General features: G+C 38.9%; 1 protein-coding gene across 1 annotated transcript in view; it reads left to right on the top strand.

Moving 5' to 3' along the window:
• Positions 1-25,331, top strand: part of LOC142085262 (vitellogenin-1-like) — a 43,578-nt gene that overhangs the window by 827 nt on the left and 17,420 nt on the right. Inside the window, exons 4-19 of the mRNA XM_075157053.1 lie at positions 2,376-2,627; positions 4,810-4,971; positions 5,660-5,811; positions 8,588-8,738; positions 8,838-8,995; positions 9,109-9,274; positions 10,337-10,459; positions 12,029-12,247; positions 14,212-14,429; positions 14,515-14,612; positions 19,111-19,235; positions 19,322-19,423; positions 19,510-19,629; positions 19,892-20,081; positions 20,171-20,264; positions 20,377-20,562. Coding sequence (XP_075013154.1) covers positions 2,376-2,627; positions 4,810-4,971; positions 5,660-5,811; positions 8,588-8,738; positions 8,838-8,995; positions 9,109-9,274; positions 10,337-10,459; positions 12,029-12,247; positions 14,212-14,429; positions 14,515-14,612; positions 19,111-19,235; positions 19,322-19,423; positions 19,510-19,629; positions 19,892-20,081; positions 20,171-20,264; positions 20,377-20,562 — 2,516 coding nt within the window. The remainder of the gene's footprint in view (positions 1-2,375; positions 2,628-4,809; positions 4,972-5,659; positions 5,812-8,587; positions 8,739-8,837; positions 8,996-9,108; positions 9,275-10,336; positions 10,460-12,028; positions 12,248-14,211; positions 14,430-14,514; positions 14,613-19,110; positions 19,236-19,321; positions 19,424-19,509; positions 19,630-19,891; positions 20,082-20,170; positions 20,265-20,376; positions 20,563-25,331) is intronic.

Raw genomic sequence — 25,331 nt, 5'->3', positions numbered from 1 at the left:
TAAGTTTCATCATGTGTTGTGCTTACTCAGGGAGAATGTAACTAACACTATTATTTTTTATGCAGTGCCCTAAATTCTATTTGCACTTTGCCAGGTAATTCTCAGCTCAAGCCAACCTTGGGCTTGAAGGATTTCTTCTGCTTTGTGGTCAGGGAGACAACAGAATGTAATTTGAAATGCACAATAATTTATTACTGGATCAATCCGATTGTTCCAAACTGTACAACCTAGGATTATTTAATCAACTGATTTCGTAACCAGCAAACGAAAGTCAATAAAACATGTGACAATAGCTGGATGTGATTCAATATTTAGCATAATTAATGTCATCTGGTGGCTTCTTTTTCGGCAGAGTCCCAAATGACATTCTTTGCCGTCCTCAATTATATATTTTTACTGCATGCTGAGTAATTACTAAGAGTTCTGATTATGTGAAAAACACTTTTGCCTTTAACAGAAGCCTATACATGCCTCTAATGAATGTATTGAAAAGCACTCCTCAATTGCTTTACACAAACCCCACTTAGTCTTGTGTACATGTGAAAGAAAAATGATCTTTTTAAAAGCTTTTATTTGGCAAATTGAAAACTGCAGATTAAAAAGACTGGTGACTGTCTGATAAATGCTTGTAAATGCTGTAGCCTTCGAGCCTGAATTAGCCTTCTGTTACTAGGTATTTTTATAAGTTCAAATTATAATAGATTTAGACAGGAAACATTGCTTTTCCATGACCTTTGCAAATGGCTGGATTTTTTTGCAAAAAAGCAAGGAAATAAGAGCCACACGTCTGTACTGGTGAGTAGAAGGCCTCCCTAGCAGGGAGAGGCAGAAGCAGGCTTTGTCTTCGCCCCGCATCTTCCCACATTCCTGCCGAAACAGCTCTTGGTGCATCAGGGCGAGTCTCCACCGAAAATTGACTCCTGTTCCCTAAAATCTTCCAACTCCACTTCAGCTGCCCTCGTGCATTTGGAAAAAAGTTTCTGTTTCAAAAATAAATACAGAAAGAATTTCAGGCAAGAAAAAGAAGAGAAAAGAAAAAAAAATCACAAGACTTTGGGGCAAGTTCTAAGTGAAAGGTAACGATGCATTTATTCCCTTCTGCTCTGGGAAAAGTTTATTTTGCTGCTGTTATATTTAAATTAGACAGTTCAGAGGGATGGTTCAGGGAATTAATCTTTCATTTGTAGCCTCCTAGTTCGCATTCAGCCCAAGCAAAAAGCCATGTTCCCTGGGTGGTTTCCAGCTGACAATTTTTTCATCGCAAACCCACAAGTAAGAATTGCCAGCTGTGTTCAAAACCTAGCAGACAGCGTAAGTCCTAGCTGGGCCCCGAGGGCTGGGGAAAACTACTTCGCCCTGATCCTGCAGAGCAGTCCCAAACCTGCCCCTGTGCAATGTGCCAGGAGCATGTCCAAGAGGCAGCATGAGGGATTTGCTCCATAACAGCCTCCTCTGTAAGCTTCAGTTACTGGGGTTGGCAGTGATCTCCACCAACAATAACAAAAATAAATATGAAAGTGCAATCTCCAGCGATTTGCTGTATGAGGATTTCGTTTGTGTGGCTTTTTGAGAAATTAATCCGCGTCTTGCATCACATCGCCAGCCTGAGGTGTCAGAGAAAAGTCTCTTTAAGTTGTCAAAATATATATAAGGGAAGGGTCCTCTGAGAAACCAAGCTAAACGTGCCCCATTCCCCTGGGGTAGAAATCATTCGAGTTATGCATAGTTTAGCACAACTTTCTACTCGCTTGGCTGTGCCCCAGGTTGAGGCTGAGCGTGAAGTGCAGCGCGGGGGTGGGGGCAGTGCCTGAGCCTTCCGCTCCGCAGCAAAACGTGTAGGGAAGGACAATTTTTATAAGCTGCTCTCGACTGCCCAAACTAATTATGACTATCTGGCTGGCCCAGCAGCCATGTTGTTATTAGTTTCTGACTGCTGTCTGTGCTCTGTGACCCCAGCGAGGGAGACGACAGAGTTCACAACAGGAGTTAATGATGCTTTATGCAACATTAACTTTCTCCTGCAATTTCCTGCAGATACTACTTTTGGGTAGCAACCTGCTTCATGCAGCTCTTCTCTGGCTCATTTCTTCATACAAGTCAACCTTTGGCAATATGGATTATCTATGAAACAGAACAGAGTGCAGTGACTGTGGAAATATCACAGTCATTTGCATTACTCTCTTTGCTTTTATATATGGAAATATGTATATCAATACTAGCTATGTTAAATGACAGCTTTTAAGTTTTCCCTTTGAAGAAGCTTTGCGTTATTTAAAAGTGTATTTTTGACGTGAGTAAAGTTCTAGATGCTTATGTGCATTGAAAAAAGTTAACTGAAAAAATCCAAGAGGACTTATATTCCCCCTTTGTTCTAGATTCACTCAATCGAAGCAGCAGAGTACAATGGTGTCTGGCCTACAAGCTCATTCTCTCGATCGCTCAAACTGACCCAGGTACTAACCGGGCAGCTTAGTAATCCCATCAAGTTTGAGTATAGCAATGGCCATGTTGGAAACCTTATGGCTCCTGATTCTGTCTCGGATGATGGTCTAAACATCTACAGAGGGATTCTGAATGTGCTGGAGCTAAGTATAAAGAAGATGCAGCATTCATACAGCTTACAGGAGGTGAGCTTTTTGATTTGGCCATTGTGGTCTCCTTGTAAATAAATAAGCCTTCTCTTCAGATTCTTCTACTGCATTTTCTGAATTCATCCTTGACATAAACTTCACCAACAAGAAACACCTAAGCTTGGGAAATCATGATTAAGTTGTTCTTATGGGACAACATTTGATGGAGCTGTAGCTAAACAGGACAACAGAATAGTCCAGACTTTTAATCTGACTGATCAAAGTATTTCAGAAAATGCATTTGCAGCATTAGACCCTAAGAAAATCTGGCTTGTGATTCGAGAGAAAGTAAATTCCTATGAAAGTTGAAGCCTACAAAAATTTGAATACTGTATTAAAACAAGCTTAAACATACAGCACAAGATTAAAGATAAAATAACAGTAATTTGACTTTTTTACCAATCATATATACTTTAATCTCTTCTAGCTCCTCTTTTAGGAGGAAAACAGTACATATGCCATGACATTACTGTAATAGCTTTGACAGTTGCAGTTGATGTTCTATTGGAATTTCCACTGTTTTTCAGGTTTTAATATCTTAGTCAAGGTAAATCATCTGATATTACTATTCACCACAGAAATTGCAATGTGTTTAGTTTTTGTGAAACCATATTTACATTGATTAGACTACATTTGATTCAGAGATCAGCAAAAACCTTGAAATTATTATACTTTCATGTTATTTTTATTGAAAATGCAGACCGAGGTAACTTTGATTTTTTAAAAATTTATTTTTATGTAAGTAGAGTTGTTTCTGGGAAAGGAACTACATGATTTAATATTTTCACGCTGCTTGTTGCACATAAAAACCCGAGTGGTGGTGTCGCATATTCTGCAGTGTTATTTTCTCATATCCCGTTTTACATCTTCTTTCTTTCTAATTCAGTTAGCAATATGTCCTACTCTCGCTGCTGAGCAATATATGTGACTTCACCTCCTAGAATCATTTCCAAGTTTTCTTTGCGTTTCTCAGACAGCAACTGATTAATGAACGTTGGCACTCTTGCTTGACAATCTCAAGTCACTCTGTAAAGGAAGATAAGCGTTACTAGTCCCAAAATCTGAGCTGCAGAGAGGTTTAAAGGACTAACCTGGGAAAGTCTACATCACATCCTGCAGAGTGGAGGGTAAGGGTTATCTGAGCTAGCTGTGAACTGCACACAGCTAGAAAGTCCAGCTAGGCAGGAAGCTACTTCATCCCATGGAGCCCGGTGGGCTGGACATTCCCATTTAAAGTCTAGATGTCTCTCCCATATGCTGCAGCCTGCAGAGGAGCCCCACACTTCTATTTGCAGAGTACAAGTCTTTCAGAAAGCTTGGGCAATTCTTATTTCTAGCCCTTACCGAAGCCACAGTGTCTTCAGGAATACTGTCAAGCTAAAGATGAAGTGGGCATGTCTTGCCTCCAACCGCCACATGACCATTTTGCTGTTCTGACATAGCCCAGAGCTGCTCTCTGGAGTGGCTATGCTATCAATAACAATAAAAAAATCATGAAAATAACCCTTCCTCCTAAAATGCAATCAAATATTTTCCTCTCCAAAAATCTTCTTACTGACTGAGGAGATTTAAGAGCTCGTATAAATATATATGCTTGAAATATTATTGAAGATCTGAGCTAAAACTGCAAACTCAAGAAAACCCACAATCAAAACTCTGCTATCCTGAAATTCTTTTTAATTATTGCTGTTCGTATTGTGACAGATCATCTGATATTGCAAGGCCTGTTCCATAAGCATTTATAAGCTGTCTATAAAAGCAAATTTTAAGGGCAGAATGTCATCTCCAACCTTAAAATACTTTGCTGTTGAGATTTTATTCTTACTGATCAAAGTATTTTGACACTTTTTATTAATATTCCTTAAATCATATTTCATAATCAACAACTCTAACTGGAAATTGTTACTCACCTTTTCTGACACTCCAAACCTTGTCGCAATGAAACTCTTGAGAATTTTAGTGAAACTCTGATTTGGCTTACTGGAAACCTGTACATGTGAAAAAGAGATGAAAGTAACCATCATTCCAATTTTGCTTCTGAAGAGTACCATAAATAAAAAAGCATTCATTTCTATCAGGAATTTTGAAAATACAGAGTTAAACAGGAAAGCCCATGTGGGGAATTGATGAAGCTTTGCATAGGAGTGAATGTCTCTGATCACATTCTCATTTTTGCCAGGCTGGGATCGGAGGTATTTGCAACACAACGTATGCAATCCAGGAAAACAAGAGAGCAAACTTAGTCTATGTGACCAAATCCAAGGACCTGAGCAGTTGTGAAGAGAAAGTTCAAATGGTCACAGGTTCAGCATACACTCATCCATGCCGGACCTGCCAGCAGGTAAATTAGGGTGGTATTAGGTACACATATTTTATATTCATATACAGGGAGCCATTTAGCATCCATATTATCTCTTGCTTTGTTACACTTAAAATGAGAGAAGAGTCAGATCTTCTATATCTAGTTATCAACATTTTCTTTCTGTATGAAAATCAGATCCACAGAGCAGCAGAGGTCTGTGCTGCAGACTGTCGTGTACTGCAGACACACTTCAACTAGCTTAAACTAGCTGGCTTGGAAAACATTAATTATCAGCATGAGTTAATTCACCTACTCTGTTGAGTAAAAAAGATAGTCACAATGTCCAGTTTCTGCTATTCAAGATAGGTGCTGCTGCATCTTATTATAATCCTGTCTTTGAAATAAGAAACCGTGTGGCTCATAGTGCTGTTCTCCTCAGAAAATGTGTCTCCTTCTCAAGGGAATAACCAATTACTTATATTTGGGAAAGGGAAAAAACAGCTAACACTTCTTAGCAGTAAAAGTAACGGAGCCAGGCAGCATGCCTGACCTCTCCCGTGGAAGCGTGCACGCAGAATTCATATAAAGCGCTCATATGGACAATGAACGAAACAGACCTGGAAAATAAGTAGGTTGAAATGGGTGATGTAATAGCTTCTAGTCACAGATTTTAGAAGTTCAATGACTTTCTATTTTCTTTGTTTCTTTGCTTTTTTATATTATAAAGAGAAACAAGAATTCCCAGGCAACTGCTACTTACAATTACAAAATTAAATATACACGAAATGAAGCTGTAATTACACAAGCTGATGTTGAGGAAATCCACCAGTTTGCACCCTTCAACGAGATAACAGGAGGAAATGCTATAGTAGAAGCAAGGTACTGTACATATGCCTTTAATTCAGCAACTAACTCAGCATCTCAGTAATCTGGTCAAACTCCATAACTGAAATAAATCCTTTACTTCCACAGCCTATTGTTTGCCAATATTTAATTATATAAAATCCCAAACAGTTCATAAAAACAACCTTCACTGTTAGTTGTAAATCTGAAACATGCACATCACTATCCAAATTTTGTTAGCTAAACTTGGCAGGGTTTGATTATTTTATTTCTCAGGGATATTTGATTTATGTCATAAAAACCAAAACAAATGTAATTCCATCTGAAAAATTGTGAACTAATATATTTGCAGTAAAATACTTTGAAAGACAGTTACTCACTGAAAGAGAGTTCCCTGGAAAATAATAATGCAGTAAGAGACCCTGGAGACTAGTTCACAAGAAACCTAGATAGGACTTTGGTTTCCGATATACTTCCTAAGTACAGTGGGCTGCTTGCAAATCTCCTATCAAAACAGTTTCTTGATAGGAAATTGGGTTTTGTTGCAAAAAGATTAGGCACAAAGCATATAAAATGTATTTTCTTTTCCACAGCAAATTTTGCATATTTCTTAAAGAATATTGGGGCAAAATGAGAATATAGTTGTCTAAGAAATTAAACAAACCCCTGCTCATTTTTAGCTCAAGTCCCCAAAATTTCAGTGTTTGAAAATATTTTCATCTGCTTCAAAAACATCTATTGAAAAAAAATTTTGTTACATGCTTTAGTGATGGACTCTGTAGACAGGGGTGCCCTACTGAAGAGGGAGGCTTTTTACATAAAGGTCACTGTACAGAAAATATACCTCAATCGCATTCCAGCTGCTGTAATCTTGCATTGCTCCGTTAGCTTCTGCAAGAATCTATTGGTATAATATACAGTTTTGGAAACTGCAACATCAGAAGGTTCATGTCAATAAATCACTGATTAACTTCAATATTACAATGAACATGTTCAGTTTAGCTAACCAAAAAAAAAAAACCAACAGTGAAAGTAGCTTTACTATCTCATGCAATCAAGGTGAGGATAGATACAGCTGTAGTGCTTTTATCAAATTATAGGTTGTTGTGAGTAAGCATTAGTCTAGAGCCAATGAACTTTTGCTGATTTAAACTCTCCTTCTGCAAGCCTACATAGACTGTCTTCCTTACTGTTCTCCCTCAGGTATTGAGCCCCCAGAAAGGGTAGTGCCTTTACTTTTCCCCATTTTCTCTAGATCTTTTGCATTGTCCAGCAGACAGGACCAAATATAAGATAGCTGGGAAGATGTGGATATGTCACCCAACTCTTCAGAAGTTATTTCTACTACGCACTTTCTGTGTAAAAAAAAAAAAAAAAACACCAAACAAAAAAAAAACAATGAAAGAAAAAGAAAAATCTAACATCAAGGACTTAAAATATTTGGAGCTGAGTTTGCAGACCTGTTCAGCATAAGGCTCTTGCAGCACCTTTCAAAGCAAAGAGAGGTTTTACTCTTGTTTCACCGTTTTAATCCTATCTTTAGTATTCATTCGCTCTTCTCTTTGGAGTATAACATTTTCCCATCTATTCTAGGCAGATATATCTCTTCCCAAAATGGTGAAGATGAAGACATAATAGATTCATCATGTCCTGGAAGGGAGAGTTAAATCTGTCCAAGTGTACCTGACGTTATACTTTCTGACCCAAATGCCCTTTCAATAATATTGTATAAAATTTCAAGAGAGAAAAAATCTCTGCTGATTCTGTAGCGATTTCTATTCAAATTCCAGGGGCTTGTCTGCAAAGCAGTTATATGCTATTTTCTGCAGCAGTTCTCTGCAATCCATATGGAAGTAGTGGATAGAAATGATACAGATCATTGTAGAGATTCCAAAATAAACACACCAATTTTCTACAGAGATTTTGAGATACTGTATAGTACAACAATATTGCTTTTGGAATATTTTCAGTTGTTCAGTACAAATGCCTAACTTTATTATAGTGTCCTAAACAACCTATTTTAAACATAATTGGTGGGGTAGGATGCATCCCTTTAGCTGAAATGTAGCAAAGAGAGAAAAAAAAGACAGTCTCTCATTGCAATTATTCTTAATAACAAAGGATGAAGCTTTGGTGCTCCTTGAAAAGTTTCCAAAAACTTGAGTACTTTTCCACAGACTAATCCTGAATTTATCTGGTCCTTTTTTTGGGGGAAATCCAATTTGAAACTTCATGAGAATCTTTTATCTTCTGCAGTTCCCAGGACATTCAGTTTGCCAGGCAAAATGGGGAGGGAATTGTAATAATGCAAGTAAAGGGATTGTAGTATTTCTTACTGTATCTAACAATTTTCAATTCTTTTTGAAGTTTCCAGGAGGCACAGACACGTAAGAGCTTTTATGAACTTCTTAAAAGGTTTAAATTAAGTGATAATTTCTAAAAAAGTTTCCCATCATTATTTTTCTCTAATCCTTAATTTACTCCTTAAGACACAACACACAGTTCCTGTGATCTTCTTCAGGCCACAGCTTCTCACCTCCCACTTCTTCCTTAAATTCTCAAGCTATGTTATTCCCAAAGGAAGGCAAAGGCTGGCTCTCATCTGAGCCCTGCTGTGTAAGTGCACACCTTCTCAGAGTACAGTTCTGAGCATCATGTCCGAACGCATCTATTTGTAAATACCTTTGCCCCGCAATAACAAAACCCTTTTGAAACAAGTCGCATTGCAATGCAGGGAGTCAGAAACACTATTCTCTTTTTAGCTTGTACTCTTAATCTTGTGATGTTATGTCCCTGGGTTCCTCCATTCCAGGCAGAAACTTGCTTTGACTGACGTGCAAAAGCACATGGCAGAGGTCCCACCAAAAGAATTCCAGAATCGTGGGTCACTTCAGTACCAGTTTGGCAGTGAATTGCTTCAGCTTCCTGTCCACTTATTCAGAATAAAAAATGTGGAAAGCCAGGTAAAGTTCAGCCACTGGACAGACTCTTTGTTGGAGGTTGGAACCTGTTTATGTGGAAAAAAATGTGTGTGAGCTTCATGCATTTTAAACTTCCTGCAGATAGAGGAAAGCCTGCAAGACCTCGTAGAAACCATGTCTGAACAGCTTCCCAGCGATGCACCAGCAAAAGCCCTCAAGCTTATGCACCTCTTCCGCGCAGCAAATGAGGAGAATTACGAGTCAGTGTGGAAGCAGTTCTCCAGTCGGCCAGCGTACAGGTACAAGCAATACAAGTGGTGATTCTTCTGCTGATAAACTCTGTTGGAGACCGTCTGGAATAACTATGTTCAAATGCAGATCTGGAAAATGGTCCTTGCCTTTCCCATTACAGGCGCTACATTTTGGATATAATTCCTGCAGTTGCCAGTCACCATGCACTCAGGTTCTTGAGGCATAAAATGGAAAGGCAAGAACTCACCAACTGGGAAGCAGCTCAGATGGTGCTTGTGGCTCTGCACTCAAGCACACCAACTCGGGACCTGATGGAGGAAGCAACGGTAGGATTCTCTAAACACTCTCAAATCTCTCTTTACTGATTTTAACATCTGTTGTATTTATTCCTTTGACAAGATTGCAAAGGCTTTGAAAATATAAAGGTTTTATATCCTCTAGTGAGGTTGAAAGGAGTTTATTTTCTGACTGTCTTAAGGGGAGGAGAATGCAAATCAAAAGGGCAAAAATGAATCTAGAATGAAAAAGGAAAGAAAGAGTAAAATACCACTCAGTGACAGAGGTTATTGCTGCAAACAATGGTTTCTAGTCTCCCTTTGTCAAAATATGCTTTATAGTTACACCAGATTAGATCTCTAACTGAGTGTCTACAAAGACTAGGGAGTAAGAAATACATATTTGTCATATCCTATATTCGTCCTGATTGACCTAGCAGGATGGGTATAAATCAGAGCAGATCTATTGAAATCAAGGGAATTGTGCCAATGTAGACCCCATGTAGGAGAAAGTCTAATGATTTTTATAATTTGTTCCTCTTCTGCAGGGTCTAATTCTACCTTCAGATGCAGGAACTTATCTCTGCCTGCCCTAGGCAGACTAGAGTTTTGCCCTCTGTAAAAGCCGTGACAGCCTAGCTGTTACTGTGCGGTAATGTTCTGCTTCCCACTCAAGGAAGCAGCGGGCTGGTGCCTCCTGTCAGCTCCTACGTTTATACGAAATATTCCTGTCTGCCTAAAGTACTGAGGTCCATTCACAATGTATCTCAAGTTTTTTGTACATATAGCTGAGGCAATTATAAAACAGCGATGAATGTTTCTTGAATAAAGTGTTTTTCCATTCCATAACTGGGTGATTTCCTCCCTTTGGATTACAGCCTATGCCAAATTTAAATCTAAAACACTATAAAAGCAACAGATCTGCCTTCCAGATGTTACTTGGAATTACTTTGCAATTGTATTTTCAAATAGAGTAATATCCACTGATTAACTATAAATCCATCGATACAAAAATATCAAAAGCCTGGTTTTGCCTTGCATTCGGCAGAAACATATTTTTTAATGTTGTTGCTGTTCATTAATGGTGGTAACGAACAACTGCTTTCTCCCCAGCTCATCGTGAAAAAACACTGCCCGCGCGCAAGTACTGTACTTGGAAAGGTTTGCCATCTCAGCTACGCGTCACTGTGCCACAAACAGTGCTTTTCATCAGACTCCTGCTCTGAATGTCTCCAGGTAATCACACTGTTATTTATCGTTTAAAAGAAAAATTAAGCCTTGAGTTCTTTCCTCATTATTCAGAAACCTGTATTTCACTTCACTACAGTGTTTCCTTTGGGGAAAGGAACCCCAGTTGGTTAAATACAGCATTTTTATCTTTAGATTAACACACGAAAGAGAGTGAGGGGAAGAAGCATATAATTCATAGCACTTTCTATCTGAGTATCTCTGAGTGCTTTATTGCCAATTATTAATGAAGTCCCATGGCACTACTCTGAAACACTTTAAGTATAGGTACTTAGATATACTTATAAATAAACTAAGTGACACAAAAGCCCAGGTTTTTGCCCAAAGTCATGTAGCCCAGCCATTTCTCAGCCAGAAGCAGAGCCCAGTTATCCACATAGACTATAAGCTTTTAATAAGTAATACCCTCCCTGTTCCGCACTGCTTTTAATCAGCAGGCCTGAAAACAATTTAAATAGGCAGTAAATAGCATTTCCCCATTCTAGAGATGCATGTCATGGTTTACAGAGGTCGGCCACCCAGCCAATCATAGAGAGGGAAAGAGAAAAGGTGCTTTCGGTCTTCGACACTGGTCAGTCCACCATCCCCAGTAAGAGCAGGGTGTTCCCAATACATTGTGTGCCTGCCATGATTTTTTTCCTGTAGTACACAGGCATGGCCAACGTTCCTATGTGCATCTCCTGTGTTACGACTGCCACCAGTGCTATCGAGCTAATTAAATCTAAGCCCAGTGCCAGGGGATGGAAATTCCTTCCCAAAGCAAATGATTGTAGAGGCTTATTCAATGCATTTCAAATGGCCATTCATTCAATTAGTAATATCAAATGGACTGTTTCTGCACCATCAATGGATCTCAAATGTGATATTTTAAAGCACGGGAACTGTATTGAAATTATTCTATAACATCTCAGGGTTTCTTTTCTAGAGCCATTTTTTAGCATTGAAAACAGTTTTCTGTTAGGATTTAGTCCTTTTCTCATATTCAGCCTTCAGACAACTATTTCTAATCTTGCCACGTAAATGTGTGATCCAGCTGCTTACGACGAAGGCTGTAAAATGGCCTGATGATCACATTGCCAGCTATTAATCCACAATAAAAAGTGGCTGTCAGCTGAAGTTAAGGGCACCACCTCTAGCCATATCTTCAGGAATCTTATTTAAGTGTCTGAAGTATTTAACTGTATCTGTATTTTTGCACCTGTCTTCAACCATTAGACAGAGATATTCAAACAGCATTATTGCAGGGTTCTCAACTCACCCTGAAAGGCAGTGGGAACTAGCTCCTAGCCATTACTTTTTCCTTTAAAAATCTTACTTGATAACTTTAAGGCATAGTGATGAAGAAGCTGTTCATTGCAGCTTTCTTGGCTATGCTTGTTCTATGAATAAAATGTCCTATTCATGAGGACAAAAAGAATTTGAAAATATTTAAAATAAGTGAATTGAACAAACTGAAATTATCAAAGTCAAACCTCAGAATAGGCTGGGGATATGGGATATGGGATGGGATATAAGAGCGGAATTGAACTCAACAGAAGATTTGTTTTCTTTTTTCAGCTACTTCATGGCTTTGCAGGAGAGGCATTGAGCAAGTCTAACACAGAAGAAATTTCCCTGGCTTTGAAAGCCCTTGGGAATGTAGGACATCCAGCCAGCATCAAGCACATCAAGAAATTTTTGCCAGGATATGCAACCAGTGCCTCAGATCTGCCACTGAAGGTCCATGCGACTGCTGTGATGGCCCTGAAAAACATAGGCATGAAAGACCCCAAAATGGTAAGGAAACAAAGCTGCCTGCTTTGCACTTATGATAACCCAACACAACAATGAGTGGAAAGCACACCTTTTTTTCAAATATAGCTGTAATATGTTTTTTTTTTAAAATACTTAACCATTCCTTAGTTGGCATGTCTTATTCCTTTTGACATTAACATCTAGTATTTCAGACTGCAACAATCCCATTAAAAGAATACATTCATTACCCTGTTGTTGAAGACAAATCACTGTTTCCATTGCAAACATTTATTTTCCAAGGACATTAGACAGAAAGCTAAATTATTGACCAAAATGTGTTTACTGCTACTTCAATTTTGGTATGTGAGGGAACCACAAAACAAGGTTTTCAGAGAATTGACATTTAATACTGAGTGTCACATCTAATTGTAATTCAAGACCAGATCTTATTGTAAATAGATACTAGAGGTTTGCATCCTAATTACAAATTTACAGACATTGTGTGGGTTTAAGTCATAAACAGAACATTTAATAAATGTGACTTTTGTCCCTGAACAAGATAATGATTAGATATCCCATACAACAGTTACATAGGCATACTCTCATCCACCACAGACATCACTTTACAATCATTTTCACCTTAAAGCCATCTGCTTCTAAAAGGAAACCTTACATTTTCAAGATTTTTTTTCTGATATTGAAATTTTTTTGTTTATATAAGACTATTCTTAATATAAAAAAGTAAAATAAAAGCTTTCATTAACTATTCTCCTACTAATCTGTATCAGTTTTTCCATTATACTCATTTTTTGCATATGACTCCCAGTCTGAGTGCACATATTGATCCACAGACAATAGTGTGCCAGGGTATGCTTTTAAGCAAAAGAATAAAGAAACAATTTACTAGAGTGCAGGACTAGATGGGGAAAAGCAGAGGGGGAGGAGACAATAGCAAGGGTAGGAGTTAGGTTATTTGGTGGGGAAGAAAAAAGCCATTTTGGTGTTTGACAACAATGCTGTGTCCCTGATTGCCCTTTGGCCCGGCTTTCCACATGTGAAGCAGACACCCATTTTCTGTGCATTTTCTTTGGAGAAAATTGATCTGGAGCAAGTTAATGTCTGTGGCCGGATTTTTCATTGTTCAAAAACCAGTTTAATGCTTGATTTGCAGCTAGTTACACACCCCTATTTGCATTAAACAAACTTAATACATGGTCTGTCTTTTTGTTTAATTTGAAAAGGTAATTACATTTAGAAAGAGGCTACTGCATCCTTGTCACCACTTTTACCTTGGTATTTGGTAATTAATATACGCAAATTAATAAAAGCAATCAGGGTATTTCCAGAGTTTGTTGAAGTTTTCTGGATCCGACTTTTCATTAGAGAGCGTGGACATGAGCTGTCCCAGGCACGACGGGACTGCGCAGAGGGGCTGCCAGAACGGTGTTACACCATCTACATCCATTTTGAAGTTAGGGTCAAAGGCTTCAGTGCAGCTCATGGAAACTGGAAAAGTTCCAGTACAAAATGAGTCTTGATACTGAATATTGCCGGGGTCAAACACATTGGTCACAAGTAGTACTGTGGAAATTATATTTGTTGCATAAACTTTCAGCTTTAAACTGCCTACATGACACAGAGATTTCTGATAGTAAACTGGTTTTTATTCTAGCAGAAAGGGCTCCAGGAAATCAAATGATTAGAAATAAGACATCCCTTTATGGGTAGGGATAAATGATCACTGAAACCACTTCTCAGGTATGTGATGAATCCATGAAATCTCTTTTACCTAGAGTGGTTATGCTACAGATATATTTTGCTATAGCTCAAAAAGGGATAATATCTTTGTTGTAGAAGTTATCCAGTGAAGTTCCTTGGCTTTGATTGCGTAGGAAGTCAGACTACATTACTATAATGCCCCTTCCAGCCCTCATTCACCGGTGGTGAATAGTAATCAGCAAAATGTTCAAACATACTGTAAATTTGAATGTATGTACTATTTTCAGGTCCAGGCTATTACTCTTGAGATTTTCCTGAATCACAAAATTCATCCTCGCATCCGAATGTTAGCTGCAGTGGTTTTGCTTGAAACCAAGCCAGGTCTTCCAATACTGATGACATTAGTTGATGCTGTGCTGAAGGAACCTAGCATGCAAGTGGCAAGTTTCATCTATTCTCACCTGAGGGCCCTGGGTAGAAGCACAGCTCCAGATCTTCAAGCGATGTAAGGAAAACCTGGATCCCTTCCCTAGATGAAAAACTTGTTGCAAACTAATTGAGGTGTTAATGTGCTCACTGAATTTTTTCAGGGCTTCTGCCTGCAGAATGGCTATCAGAGTATTAAGTCCCAAATTTGACAGATCTGGATATCAGTTCAGCAAGGTTTTCCGCTTCAGTATGTTTAAAGGTAAGATTCAGAAGATTTTGTAGAGAAATATATACAGGTCGATGTGTGAAAAAAATCATACAGTATGAGAACCCAATTCTCCTAGCCAGCTGGTGAGCTGCATGTTGTTCCTCCATATTCTTCTATGTTCAGTGAAAAAAAGAAAAATAATCTCAGGCTCTCTATTTGGTGAGTGTTTAGGTCCCTGTGTGTTTTGCATTGTACACTGCCAGCATGAAATTACCAGAGGGCTTGTGGGGTTCTAACCCTCCATTTTCATTAGCCGGTGAGGCACATGCTCCTGTATCAAATGCCGTAGTCTCAGTGGTGCTTAACAATTTCATACCATTGTTCAGCACCAAACAAACAGAAGGGACCTAAATTACTGCTGAAGTGGATTAATTTCTGCTGGTGCTGAACACCTACGACTCTTGCTGAATTCAAATGTGATGCTAAATACTCTTCACCCCAACAGTAGTGCCCAGTGAGCCAGCAAACTCTGAAAACACTCAGAGGTGACAAATCATTGCACCCATGACCAGCTAACTCAGGCTTATTGTCTAAAGATTTTTGTTGCACCTTCCTAGCAGGATTCTTTACTGGAATGAGCAGATCCATGCGTGGGGTCTGGAGGCTGACCAGTTACCTCAATGGGAGTTGCACATAAAAAATGTAGTCAGAGCAGGGAGGACCAGATTAGAAGACAGCTCTTGCTGGGCCAAATTGTAGCTATTTCTAGTTGCCATGTATGTTATTTTTCTCAGTAGAGATTTTTTAAGCAACTCCCTTATGTAAATGACCATGACAGCCTCAGTGATTTGGCATATGTAGCTGGGAGACTACAGAGATTATATCTACAAACACAGTCTCCTTACACATGCTGTTTATCTAGGAGGACTTGGATGTTTTTAATGCTTTTGTTATTCACTGGTACATGTGAACATTATTTTCAAAGTAATCAATAGAAAAAGAGACTCTGAAACATCTGAAATCCACAGTGCTAAGTGTACAAGTACTTTTGTCCTCTTTTTGGAGCGGGGGAATATTTTGAAAGACTTTTGTAGATTTTATTGTTGTCCTGCCCCTGTTTCATGGTTTTTACATGACCATTTAATCTGCTCTATAATAAAAATAAATATAATACATACCACAACAACCACAGTAATATACGATACAGATGCTTGCTGCCTCAGAGATGGAGACAGAGAGTGCCCAAAGAAATACAGTCACTAACATGCACTGTGTGAACTTTTGTACCATTTAAAATGCATTCAGGGATAGATAAATTTTCCAGTAATACGCAGATATGTGTTTCTAGTTTTGGTATTCATTTTCTCCTCTTATTTTTGCTTTTAAAGTGAAGCTATCTGAATTTTCGCACAGTGAGAAAGAAGGGTGCAGTACGCATGAGGGTAGCTGGCAGAGGGCTATGTGAAATGGATTACTTTGTTCTGGCTGTAGCCTGGAAACACAGCACATCAGTGAATTGCTGTTACTTCTTGGTGAAGACCAGTGTCAGAAATTTTGTTACCGTGCATATGTAATATTTAAACCTCGCATCCTGAAGGATAAGGAACAAGGTCCTTTTCTCACACATGCTAATCTTAGACTTGGACAACTCAGTTAGCTAAATGAAGTCAATCCTCTATTACACTGGTGTGGGAGGAGGATCCATCCTCCAGCTTTCTGATTTGATTTGTCACCACTAGCCACAGGTGAAATGTGTTTCAGTGAGTCCGTTCTGGAGGAGTTACCATAGTGACGGCTGTAATGCAGTACCTATTTCCTTGCTAAAAACAAAAATGTGCCCTCAGCATCACAGATCTTTGTGGTGCTAGATGCTGAATTTTTAATGACAGGCAATAATGTCAGCTGAATCCATCTGTAATCTGGAATCTGTCACACATGGCCACCACAAATAGTGCTTCATGCTCTACACTCTGCTACTGAAATCAAAGGGATGACCCAGGTTCTGCTCAATGAGGACTGACAGAATCTGACTTTCAATATGCACAGATTTGTATAATTAAATATGTGTACTAATGTTCATAGGTACCAAAGACTGATCATTGATTTTTCTTTCCTTCTTCCTTGGGGCGAGACATTTAGTCAGGTATATGCCAGTGCCATCACACTCTCACAGTGAAGTGGCCACAGTGCATCATCTGACTGTGTCAGTAGGATTTTTCTTTAGTAAATACTTTCCTGGAGCATTAGCGCTGTGTAATGCCTAAAGTATGGAAAATATCCCTGTTCTCTTCAAGTCAATGAATTCTACATAATCATTTATGAGCAACACTTCTTATTAAGTATTAGTAAGTACCATGGGTTTTTTAAACTAAGTTTTTGTGGGTTAGAACACAAAAAAAAAAGAGCCTTAACAAATTCACTAAAAGTACCATGCCTTGTTCTAGTGTCCAGTCCATATAACACCTGGGACTGTTCTGGCTAAGCTCATTCAGAGAAAAACTAGTCTTCACATTTCCAAGTCTCAAGTCAGCTTATTAGTAATGTCCCAGTGTGGCATCACTTTGCTTTTTATTTTCTATAGGATCAGCATTAAAATGTGAACTTTTCTCATCTCTCCTTGCTGTCTGTTGAAGGTTCTCCACTGATTCCTCTGCCATCAGTGGGGTGGCATACATACCTGTATTTTGATTGTAGGAGCTGTTACTGGACCACATGTGTTGTAGGTAGATAGTGCCTAGTACTTTGGGTAGAACAGGAGCTTCATACAGCAAAACAGTGAAAGTGATGTAGTGAAATGCCAGTTCGTACGGATTTAGTAGACTAAGTGGATTGCTTTTCCAACAGACTGTTTCTCAAATATATGAAAAGTTGGAATCTGTCCTGAGAAATTAGAAATCAAAGTTAGTTCCAGCAATCTGATACGAAACAACTTAGCATGAGGAGTAAACAAGGGTAAAGGACCATCTAGACCCCTGTCTGCATGGACGGATTCAGAAGAGAATGGGAAAGTGTTGACTCATAAGTGAGATGTTATCTGAAACACAGAGAGTGGCACTAGAGAAGTAATATGGGCATGAGTATTCATAACGTTCCACATTTATGAACTGAGTCATAATCTTTTCTTTAACTTTTGGCTAAATAATTTATGAGAATTTAGGCACTCCTTTTCTGGAAAGAGGTCAAAGACTCATTCCCTCTCATAATGTTTGAAAATGTATTTCCTACAATTCATCAATAATTTCTGTATAGGTACTGAAATTATTGGTCTGGATCTTCCAGGGCTCTGCAATTATCCTGGCTGTACTGGATTTCCAAAGCTGATTTCTGGTGGTGCTGGAAATTAATCAATATGTGGTGCCTATGTCTAACATGAGGATAGCAGAAGATTAGCATAGGCTCTCCTAAAATACTTCCCTGTCCTCCAACTAGTGTAGGAAGAGAAGAGAGAGGAGGGCTGGAAGAAAAGAAGCACGACATATCATGTCAGCCTTGTTCCTCTTAAAACCTAAGGAAACTTAGAAAAGCCTTGGGATTACTTTAACTCAGAAAACAGGACTGTGTAGACCTCTGCCAAGATCGGGAAGAATACATGACTGTGCTCTGCACTGATTATCTGTATCTAAGAACATTCTAGATAATAAATCTAAAGTAGAGAAAATAAATAGACACAAATTATGTTTGCTCGAAGTTCACTCAGTAGTTAACAATTACTTAACAATTAGTGCATTTCATGTAAGGAGTTACAGCATTTGGAACTAGATGTATTAAATTGCCTCTGAGTCATTTGAGAGACAAATCTACACCTCACCATCTGTCCTTGTAGGACATCTATATCACTTTCCCTAAACTATTAGCAAAGGATGGCAAATCTGTTTTCATTTCTGATCCCCTTCATCAAGTTGCCCTAAATGATGTCTCATAAAAGCATTTCATAAGCTGATGTTACAGAATCTGACCGGATAGAAATTATATAGAAGAAGCAATTGGAAAAATAACATAACCGCCACACAATGAGCAGGGGAATTGTAATTTTGCCCATTAATAGTTCAAAAATGCAGAATATTCTGTTTGACTCTTTTATAACATCATTTTTATAGCTGGGTTTTCTGGCCTTTCTCATATCATAGAATCATAGAATCATAGAATCATTAAGGTTGGAAAAGACCTCTAAGATCATCGAGTCCAACTGTCAGCCCAACACCACCATGCCCTCTAAACCATGTCCCTAAGCACCACATCTACACGTCTTTTAAATACTTCCAGGGATGGTGACTCAACCACTTCCCTGGGCAGCCTCTTCCAAGGCCTGACCACTCTTTCAGTAAAGAAATTTTTCCTAATGTCCAAACTAAACCTCCCTTGGTGCAACTTGAAGCCATTTCCTCTTGTCCTATTGCTAGTTACTTGGCAGAAGAGACCAACCCCCACCTCGCTACAACCTCCTTTCATGCTGTATCTGTTAAATCATGCAATTAGTAAATTGATACAGTCTGCACACTGTGGCTTTAAAAGCTAACTGTGCTATGTTTTACCGCCTATTTCTCTTCAGAGTTCCTTATGAGTGGACTGGCAGCTAAATATTTGGTATTGAATAATGCGGGCAGCTTAATTCCGACAATGGCAATGTCCCAGCTGCGGACACATTTCCTTGGAAAGGTGGCTGATCCCTTGGAGGTAATTGGGTCTACCCGCAGTTTGCCCTCTCATCCCTTCTTATGACCATCATCCAACTGGCATTTACACTTTACTTCTTCCCACAGGTGGGAATAACAGTGGAAGGACTGCAGGAGATGTTTGCTAAAGGTTACTCTCCTGATGGGGACTGGGAGACTGACTATGACTTCAAGGAAATCCTGAAAACGGTAAATTGTTGGGGAAAAGAAAATCTCTAAGGTATTGCTTCCCCAAATGTTCTGAAGAATCAGAGTTTCTTCCTCTTTTCATGCAGCTCTCTGACTGGAAGGCATTCTCCAGTGACAAACCTTTTGTGTCGGGCTACTTGAAAATGTTTGGCCAAGAGCTGTTTTTTGGTGGACTTGATAAAAACGCCATCCAAAATGCACTGCAGGTATCATTTCGAAAACACCACCACCCAACCATCAAAAACTTTAAAATACTGTTTCTTTACACATTCTCTTGCTTTTTTTAGCTTTTTAATTCAAGAGGGGTTTTGTCTTATTATTCAAGTATTAATCAAGGCAAGTAAGGTCAAGCTTTGATCAGGATTAGCTATAACCGTTGCTGGCAGACTTTCCCTTGAGGCACAGTTAATGACACAGATCGTGATATTCAAGTTCTGCTTATTTAGACAAGTTGAACTCTAATTGCAGGCATGGTACGGACCTGATGAAAAAATCCCTTCGATAAGGAGAATGATCAGTAGCCTTCAAAGTGGTGTAGGGAGGCAGTGGACCAAGGCTTTACTGTCCTCTGAGATCCGTCGTATCGTGCCCACCTGCACTGGGTTCCCGACGGAGACCAGCTTCTACTACTCTTCTGTCACAAAAGTGGCAGGAAATGGTAATGTATTTCAAAACTTGAGCAATACAAACATGCTTGTCAGGATTGGGGGGGGATTTTTAACACTTTTTTTGCTTTCTTTGTAATAGTTCAAACACAGATTACACCTTCTCCAAAGCCTGATTTCAGATTGACTGAGTTACTAAATGCCAACATTAGGCTGCGATCCAAAATGAGTCTAAGGTAAATATTCAGTATAAAATAAAAGAATTATATTTCCAAGTGACAGAGGCTGTAAAAATTCAACAGCTGTTTGCTGTCTGAATGTAATTTTACCCTGATTCTACCTTTTCAGCATGACTAAGGAGATGACCTTTGTAATGGGGATCAACACACACATAATCCAGGCAGGGCTGGAAGCACACACCAAAATGAATGCTCATGTGCCTGTGAATGTTGTTGCCACCATCCATATGAAGGAAAAAAATATCAAAATTGAAATTCCACCATGTAAAGATGAGACTAACATAATTACTGTAAGGTAAGACATAGCACTTTTCTTTCAATGTAGCAATGCAGAGTCTTTCCAAATAAAACAGAACATTTGCTTAGGGATCTTGTCTTTGACTGACAGCTTGAGTAACTGGCAATGATTGGTGTAGTTTATTTATTTTAAATGAAGTGACATGTACCAAAACTTTGCTTGAAAATATGCATTACTTCACCTGAAAATCCTCTTTAGGACCATTTCTCAGTTGTTGAGGCCCATAAGCTTTTTGAAACACAAATGGCATAAAATTTCTATCCCAATACATATATTTGGACTGGAGACACTAGGTAAGATATAAGCCAGCTGAATCCTATCAGTTATAACAGATAACCCATATATATTTGCATTTGATGCCTTGAAGCGTAGAGGATTTGGTGTTTCTTGTGTTTTTACCTTGTTTCTTTGTGGCTGCCATGTGGTTTTCTTGCCTGTTAGGTTTACTTGATTTATTATCAGTGCATGCAATTACAATACACTCTGGAAAACTGTTGTAGCCAGATGCCAAACAAATGAAAACAGATGGAAATACAAGCACAAAGAGAGGGAGGAAACAGAAAAAGTATGTCCAAGGAATCAAAGCAGTAGACCAAAGCTTAGAAAACCTTCACACACACGCACACACAAAGAAATACTGAGAAAGACAAGCTGAAAATCCATCACAAAGGAAAAAGCATCACTGACAACAGAAATCAGTTATTATACAATCTGCAGAAATGTTAATAAGTTTCTGCTCTAGGAATACAGCCGTAACAAAAGAGCTCAGTTGCTTGATCCAGCTGCAATTAGCATTCATGGCTGCTGGCCCAGAGAAGCTCTGCAGGTCTCCTCAGTTTAGCCCCCAGTTAGGCTAATCATTATTTGCCCTTGCCCTTCAATGGTCACAGACCATCCTAGTAGGCATTTAACATCACATCCTCCTCCCTAAGATGATTCCTCCACTCCATCAAATGCGATTGTAATCAGGTTCTCCGTGCAGAGGAGGGAGGGTTTCGGCAGTTCCTAGAGCATCACTTAGCTGTGCGTAAGCTGCTGGGGCACCCCAGCCCAAAAGTTTCGCTCAGTTTCTTGAGAAGACAGGATAGTCTGCTCCCAAGGTCATCAGGGACAGCAGGCACCTGCTCTCACTAGCTCTCAGGTTGGCGAGGGTGAGGTGGATATTAATGAACTCAGTAAGGATGCTGAACTGAAATGAGAATATTGGACACTGATATAGAGTTTAGAGTCTCAAGCAGAGCTACAAATGTTAGCAGAAGGATCCTCCCTGCAAAGCAAAATAAAAAATATTTTCCTCCTTTGACTTATGGGAAAATCAAATCAGACACAAAAAGGGTTAAATGCATTGCCAGAAAGCATAAAGCAAGTCAGTATCAGAGGCAGGGGATTACAGCAGAGGAGTTCATGAGTTCCAGCCCAAGCCCTGCTCTAGACCCTGCAGCATTATCATTTATAAAGTGAAGTAGTCAGTCGGAAATAGCTCTATAATGCCAAGTATATGAGAAAGCTAATACTCACTAGCTAACTTTTAGCACCATCAATTTTTCTCCAAAAAGCATTCCTGTTCGCTGTTACAAAACAAATGGTCAGTAGAAACCACACAGAACAATGAAACAGCAAAGAGTACAAGTGAAGGCAAAGCAATAACTAGAGAATATAACATTGAACCACACCACTGAGGAGGTCAAAGACCAAGCAAAGTAAAATCTTAAAGGTATGAAGAGAAACAAGCAGGCATGATAGGGAGTGAAAGGATATATATATATTCTATATAAAACGAGTCAAAAATTTTAGTTTAACATAGACTTTTTCTTCCTTTTGCATAGATCCACCAAAGAATAAAGAACCTATTGAATTCAATATTTGAGAGATATTCTGACACCTTCCCTTGTTAGCTTTCAATTCCCCATTTAAAGAAATGGTTTCTTTCATTTGTTTGTGAGCTCTGCTCAAAATATTTTAGTATTGGGCACTTTGTCTTGATGGTCTGTGGGTTACTTTCTATAGTACCATGTCGTTAAAGCTAGTCAGGATGTGTTATTATTTTCCCCTTCATCTCTCACACCCAGATGCAGGAAGCAAACAGTCTTCAATAGCATTAAGTTCAGTTATATCCTACACACTATACAGGTTATAACCTGTCACAGCTGTGGGATTTATCTAAATTTTCAGGATCCAAAGAGAAACTCAGGTGAGCAATTGCAGACTCTAAAGCAAAAAAAAAATGAAAACTTTGGTGATAGAGAGATTGAATTCCCAAGACAAATCAGCACATTACAGACTCAACTTTCTTTATAGCAAAAATCAGAGCAAAATAATTAATCATACCATGGAGAGAATATATAGCATGTGTTTCAATTCAATCTTATCAAAGTTAAATTTAATTAAAAATAATAGTTATTTTTAAGACTCTTTTAGCATAATATTTGGTATATACAGATGGCTACTTAAACATACTTTTAAACAAAATTTACAGGAAGAAGTAAAAATCAAATAAATTTCAGGGAAAGATTAGAGCCCTATGATTAAAGTATAAATATGGAGAGGTGCCAGAGAATGCACTTTGCAAATATATCACATATTCATAATGACAGGCTACTGAAATATATACATAATCTTGAATAGAGCTTCTATCATAGGGCTTTTTCGCTTGTTTTAACTGTAGGATAAGCAGAAATTGCTTCACATCTTATGCTTCACATAAGATGGACATCTTATTTGTAAGATGAATTATGAAATTACAACTCTGTATACAACATATATACAGCACATGTAACGGAAAATGCAGAAGAGCCAGTGTACTCCGTGAGCTCGCAAGGCAGCGCGGTGTGTTTGGGGACAGAGAAGGGAAATGACTGGAGCTCCAAGTCTCTGTTTTTATAACACATTTGCACCAAGCTCAGAAGGATGATGCGTAGGAAAGGCAGAAATTTTCATTTCGCCACAGCAGAAAGAGAGCTAAAGATCTGGTTGGAGGATTGTCTCTTGCTTCTCATTTATTGAGATATGATGTCATGCTGTGCTTTAAAACCTGGGAAAACAGGTTTTCGTTGATTTTCTTTGTTTTAGACAGACATTGAGCTCTTCTGTCCCCACGTTAGGGATGTATGTAAGGCCACACTCACTGAAACATCAGTGGACCCAACACAGCTGAATTGCTTGTCCCTTACCCCTGCAGTGAATTTGACTTATACTATAGCACAGCTTCTTCTCTCATCCAAAAAATACACTAATACATATTGGAGAATCTCCCTTTTATTTTTCCTCCCTTGTGTGGGATCAGAGAGAACAGATTCTTTCATACCATAGCTTTAGGCCTTCTTTGTGACTGTTTTTCTTGTTAAAGCACCAGAGCTGGCTCTTGTAGCCTATTTTTACTGTGCCGTGTGATTCTGCAGACATTGACATGTGTCACCTGTGATGCAGTTACATTTGTCGGCTCTCTGTGCTCGACAGGGAGGAATCGATCCTCCACTTTCATTAGGTGGCAGGAGTAGACTATTGGCATAAAAAATACTAAAAAAAATTGGAAAAGAAACCCCAGGACTTTCTGCTTGGAGACCCAGCCTGCAGTTCAGTGGTCATTTGAATTATTGAATGGGATTAAAATAAAAGCCATTTCCCTTTTTGTCCCTTTACCTAGATGAGCCATCTGAAATGCAAGTTGATTTGTATTTTCTTTTATCCCCTCAGCTTGTTAGGGAGAATATTTTATTTCAGATTCCATTCTTCAAGGTTCTCCTATCACCCAGCGTGGAGTGTTGCTGTCATGTCCTCATCTAAAAAAAGAGAGATGGGAAAGAAAACAAAGCCCACAGGTGACACACGTTTTATTGAGGTGTTCCACATGTAGTGCAATTGTGTGCTTTACAGTGCACACAGCACGGTAGGAGCTTTCAAGAGGAAGAGAGGGCTATCATATGAATACAAATTCATCTTTCAAATAGGTTAGATTGGAATTGCTCAGGCTAGTACAGTGTGGGCCATATTAAAATAGAGACCATTTTGCAGGCCATCTTTCCATTCACTGTCACAAAGGCCACTCCATTGGCAGACCACAAAAGCCCCAGGGCAAGCAGATGAACTTCATACTTGAGAAACAGCACATGGGGAATTTTGAGCTGGATGTTAGCGCTGATAAACAGCTGATGAGGTAGAGTTAGCACAATGTTAATAGCTGAGGGAAATAGGGTTTCATCTCTCAAAAGTGTTCAGTATTCAAGATGTTTCTCTGACCCAAAACAAAACTCATAGTTATCACAGCACTGCAACAAATTCCATGAAGAACATGGGGTATGGAGCCAGGGGGTCAGGATATTTAGCCATGAGAATCTCAGTCTCATGCTGCACCTTATATCACTCATACTGGATCCTGACTAATACTCCTAGAGTCTACAACACTGGAAACAACGTACTGAACACATTTACGTAAATAGGCTCTTAACCTTCCTATGCATCTCTCTGTGATGTCTTGCCAAGCCATGGCCAAGCCATGAGTACCAGTGAATTTAGATCAAGCTGGAGACACTTACTTTGATGATTTCAGGTTCCTTTCTTTAATTCTGCTTTAACAAAAGTTGCACAGGAAACAGCATTCAGTAGCCACCGGTTCCCAGGTTGTTTTTTGAAGTTATGGCAGTATTTTCCCAAATATAATGTCAAAGGAAATGAGAACTAAGTTTAGCAGTGAACACAGAGAAGATGAGTTTAAAAATTTAAAAGTCCAGAAGACCAAAATAGGAGACTTAAAAATTTAATTATGTAAT

The sequence above is a fragment of the Calonectris borealis genome, chromosome 8 (genome assembly GCF_964195595.1).
Source record: "Calonectris borealis chromosome 8, bCalBor7.hap1.2, whole genome shotgun sequence".
NCBI lineage: Eukaryota > Metazoa > Chordata > Aves > Procellariiformes > Procellariidae > Calonectris > Calonectris borealis.
The sequence above is the reverse complement of the archived record's forward strand: the minus strand, read 5'-3'. Positions and strand labels throughout refer to the sequence as shown.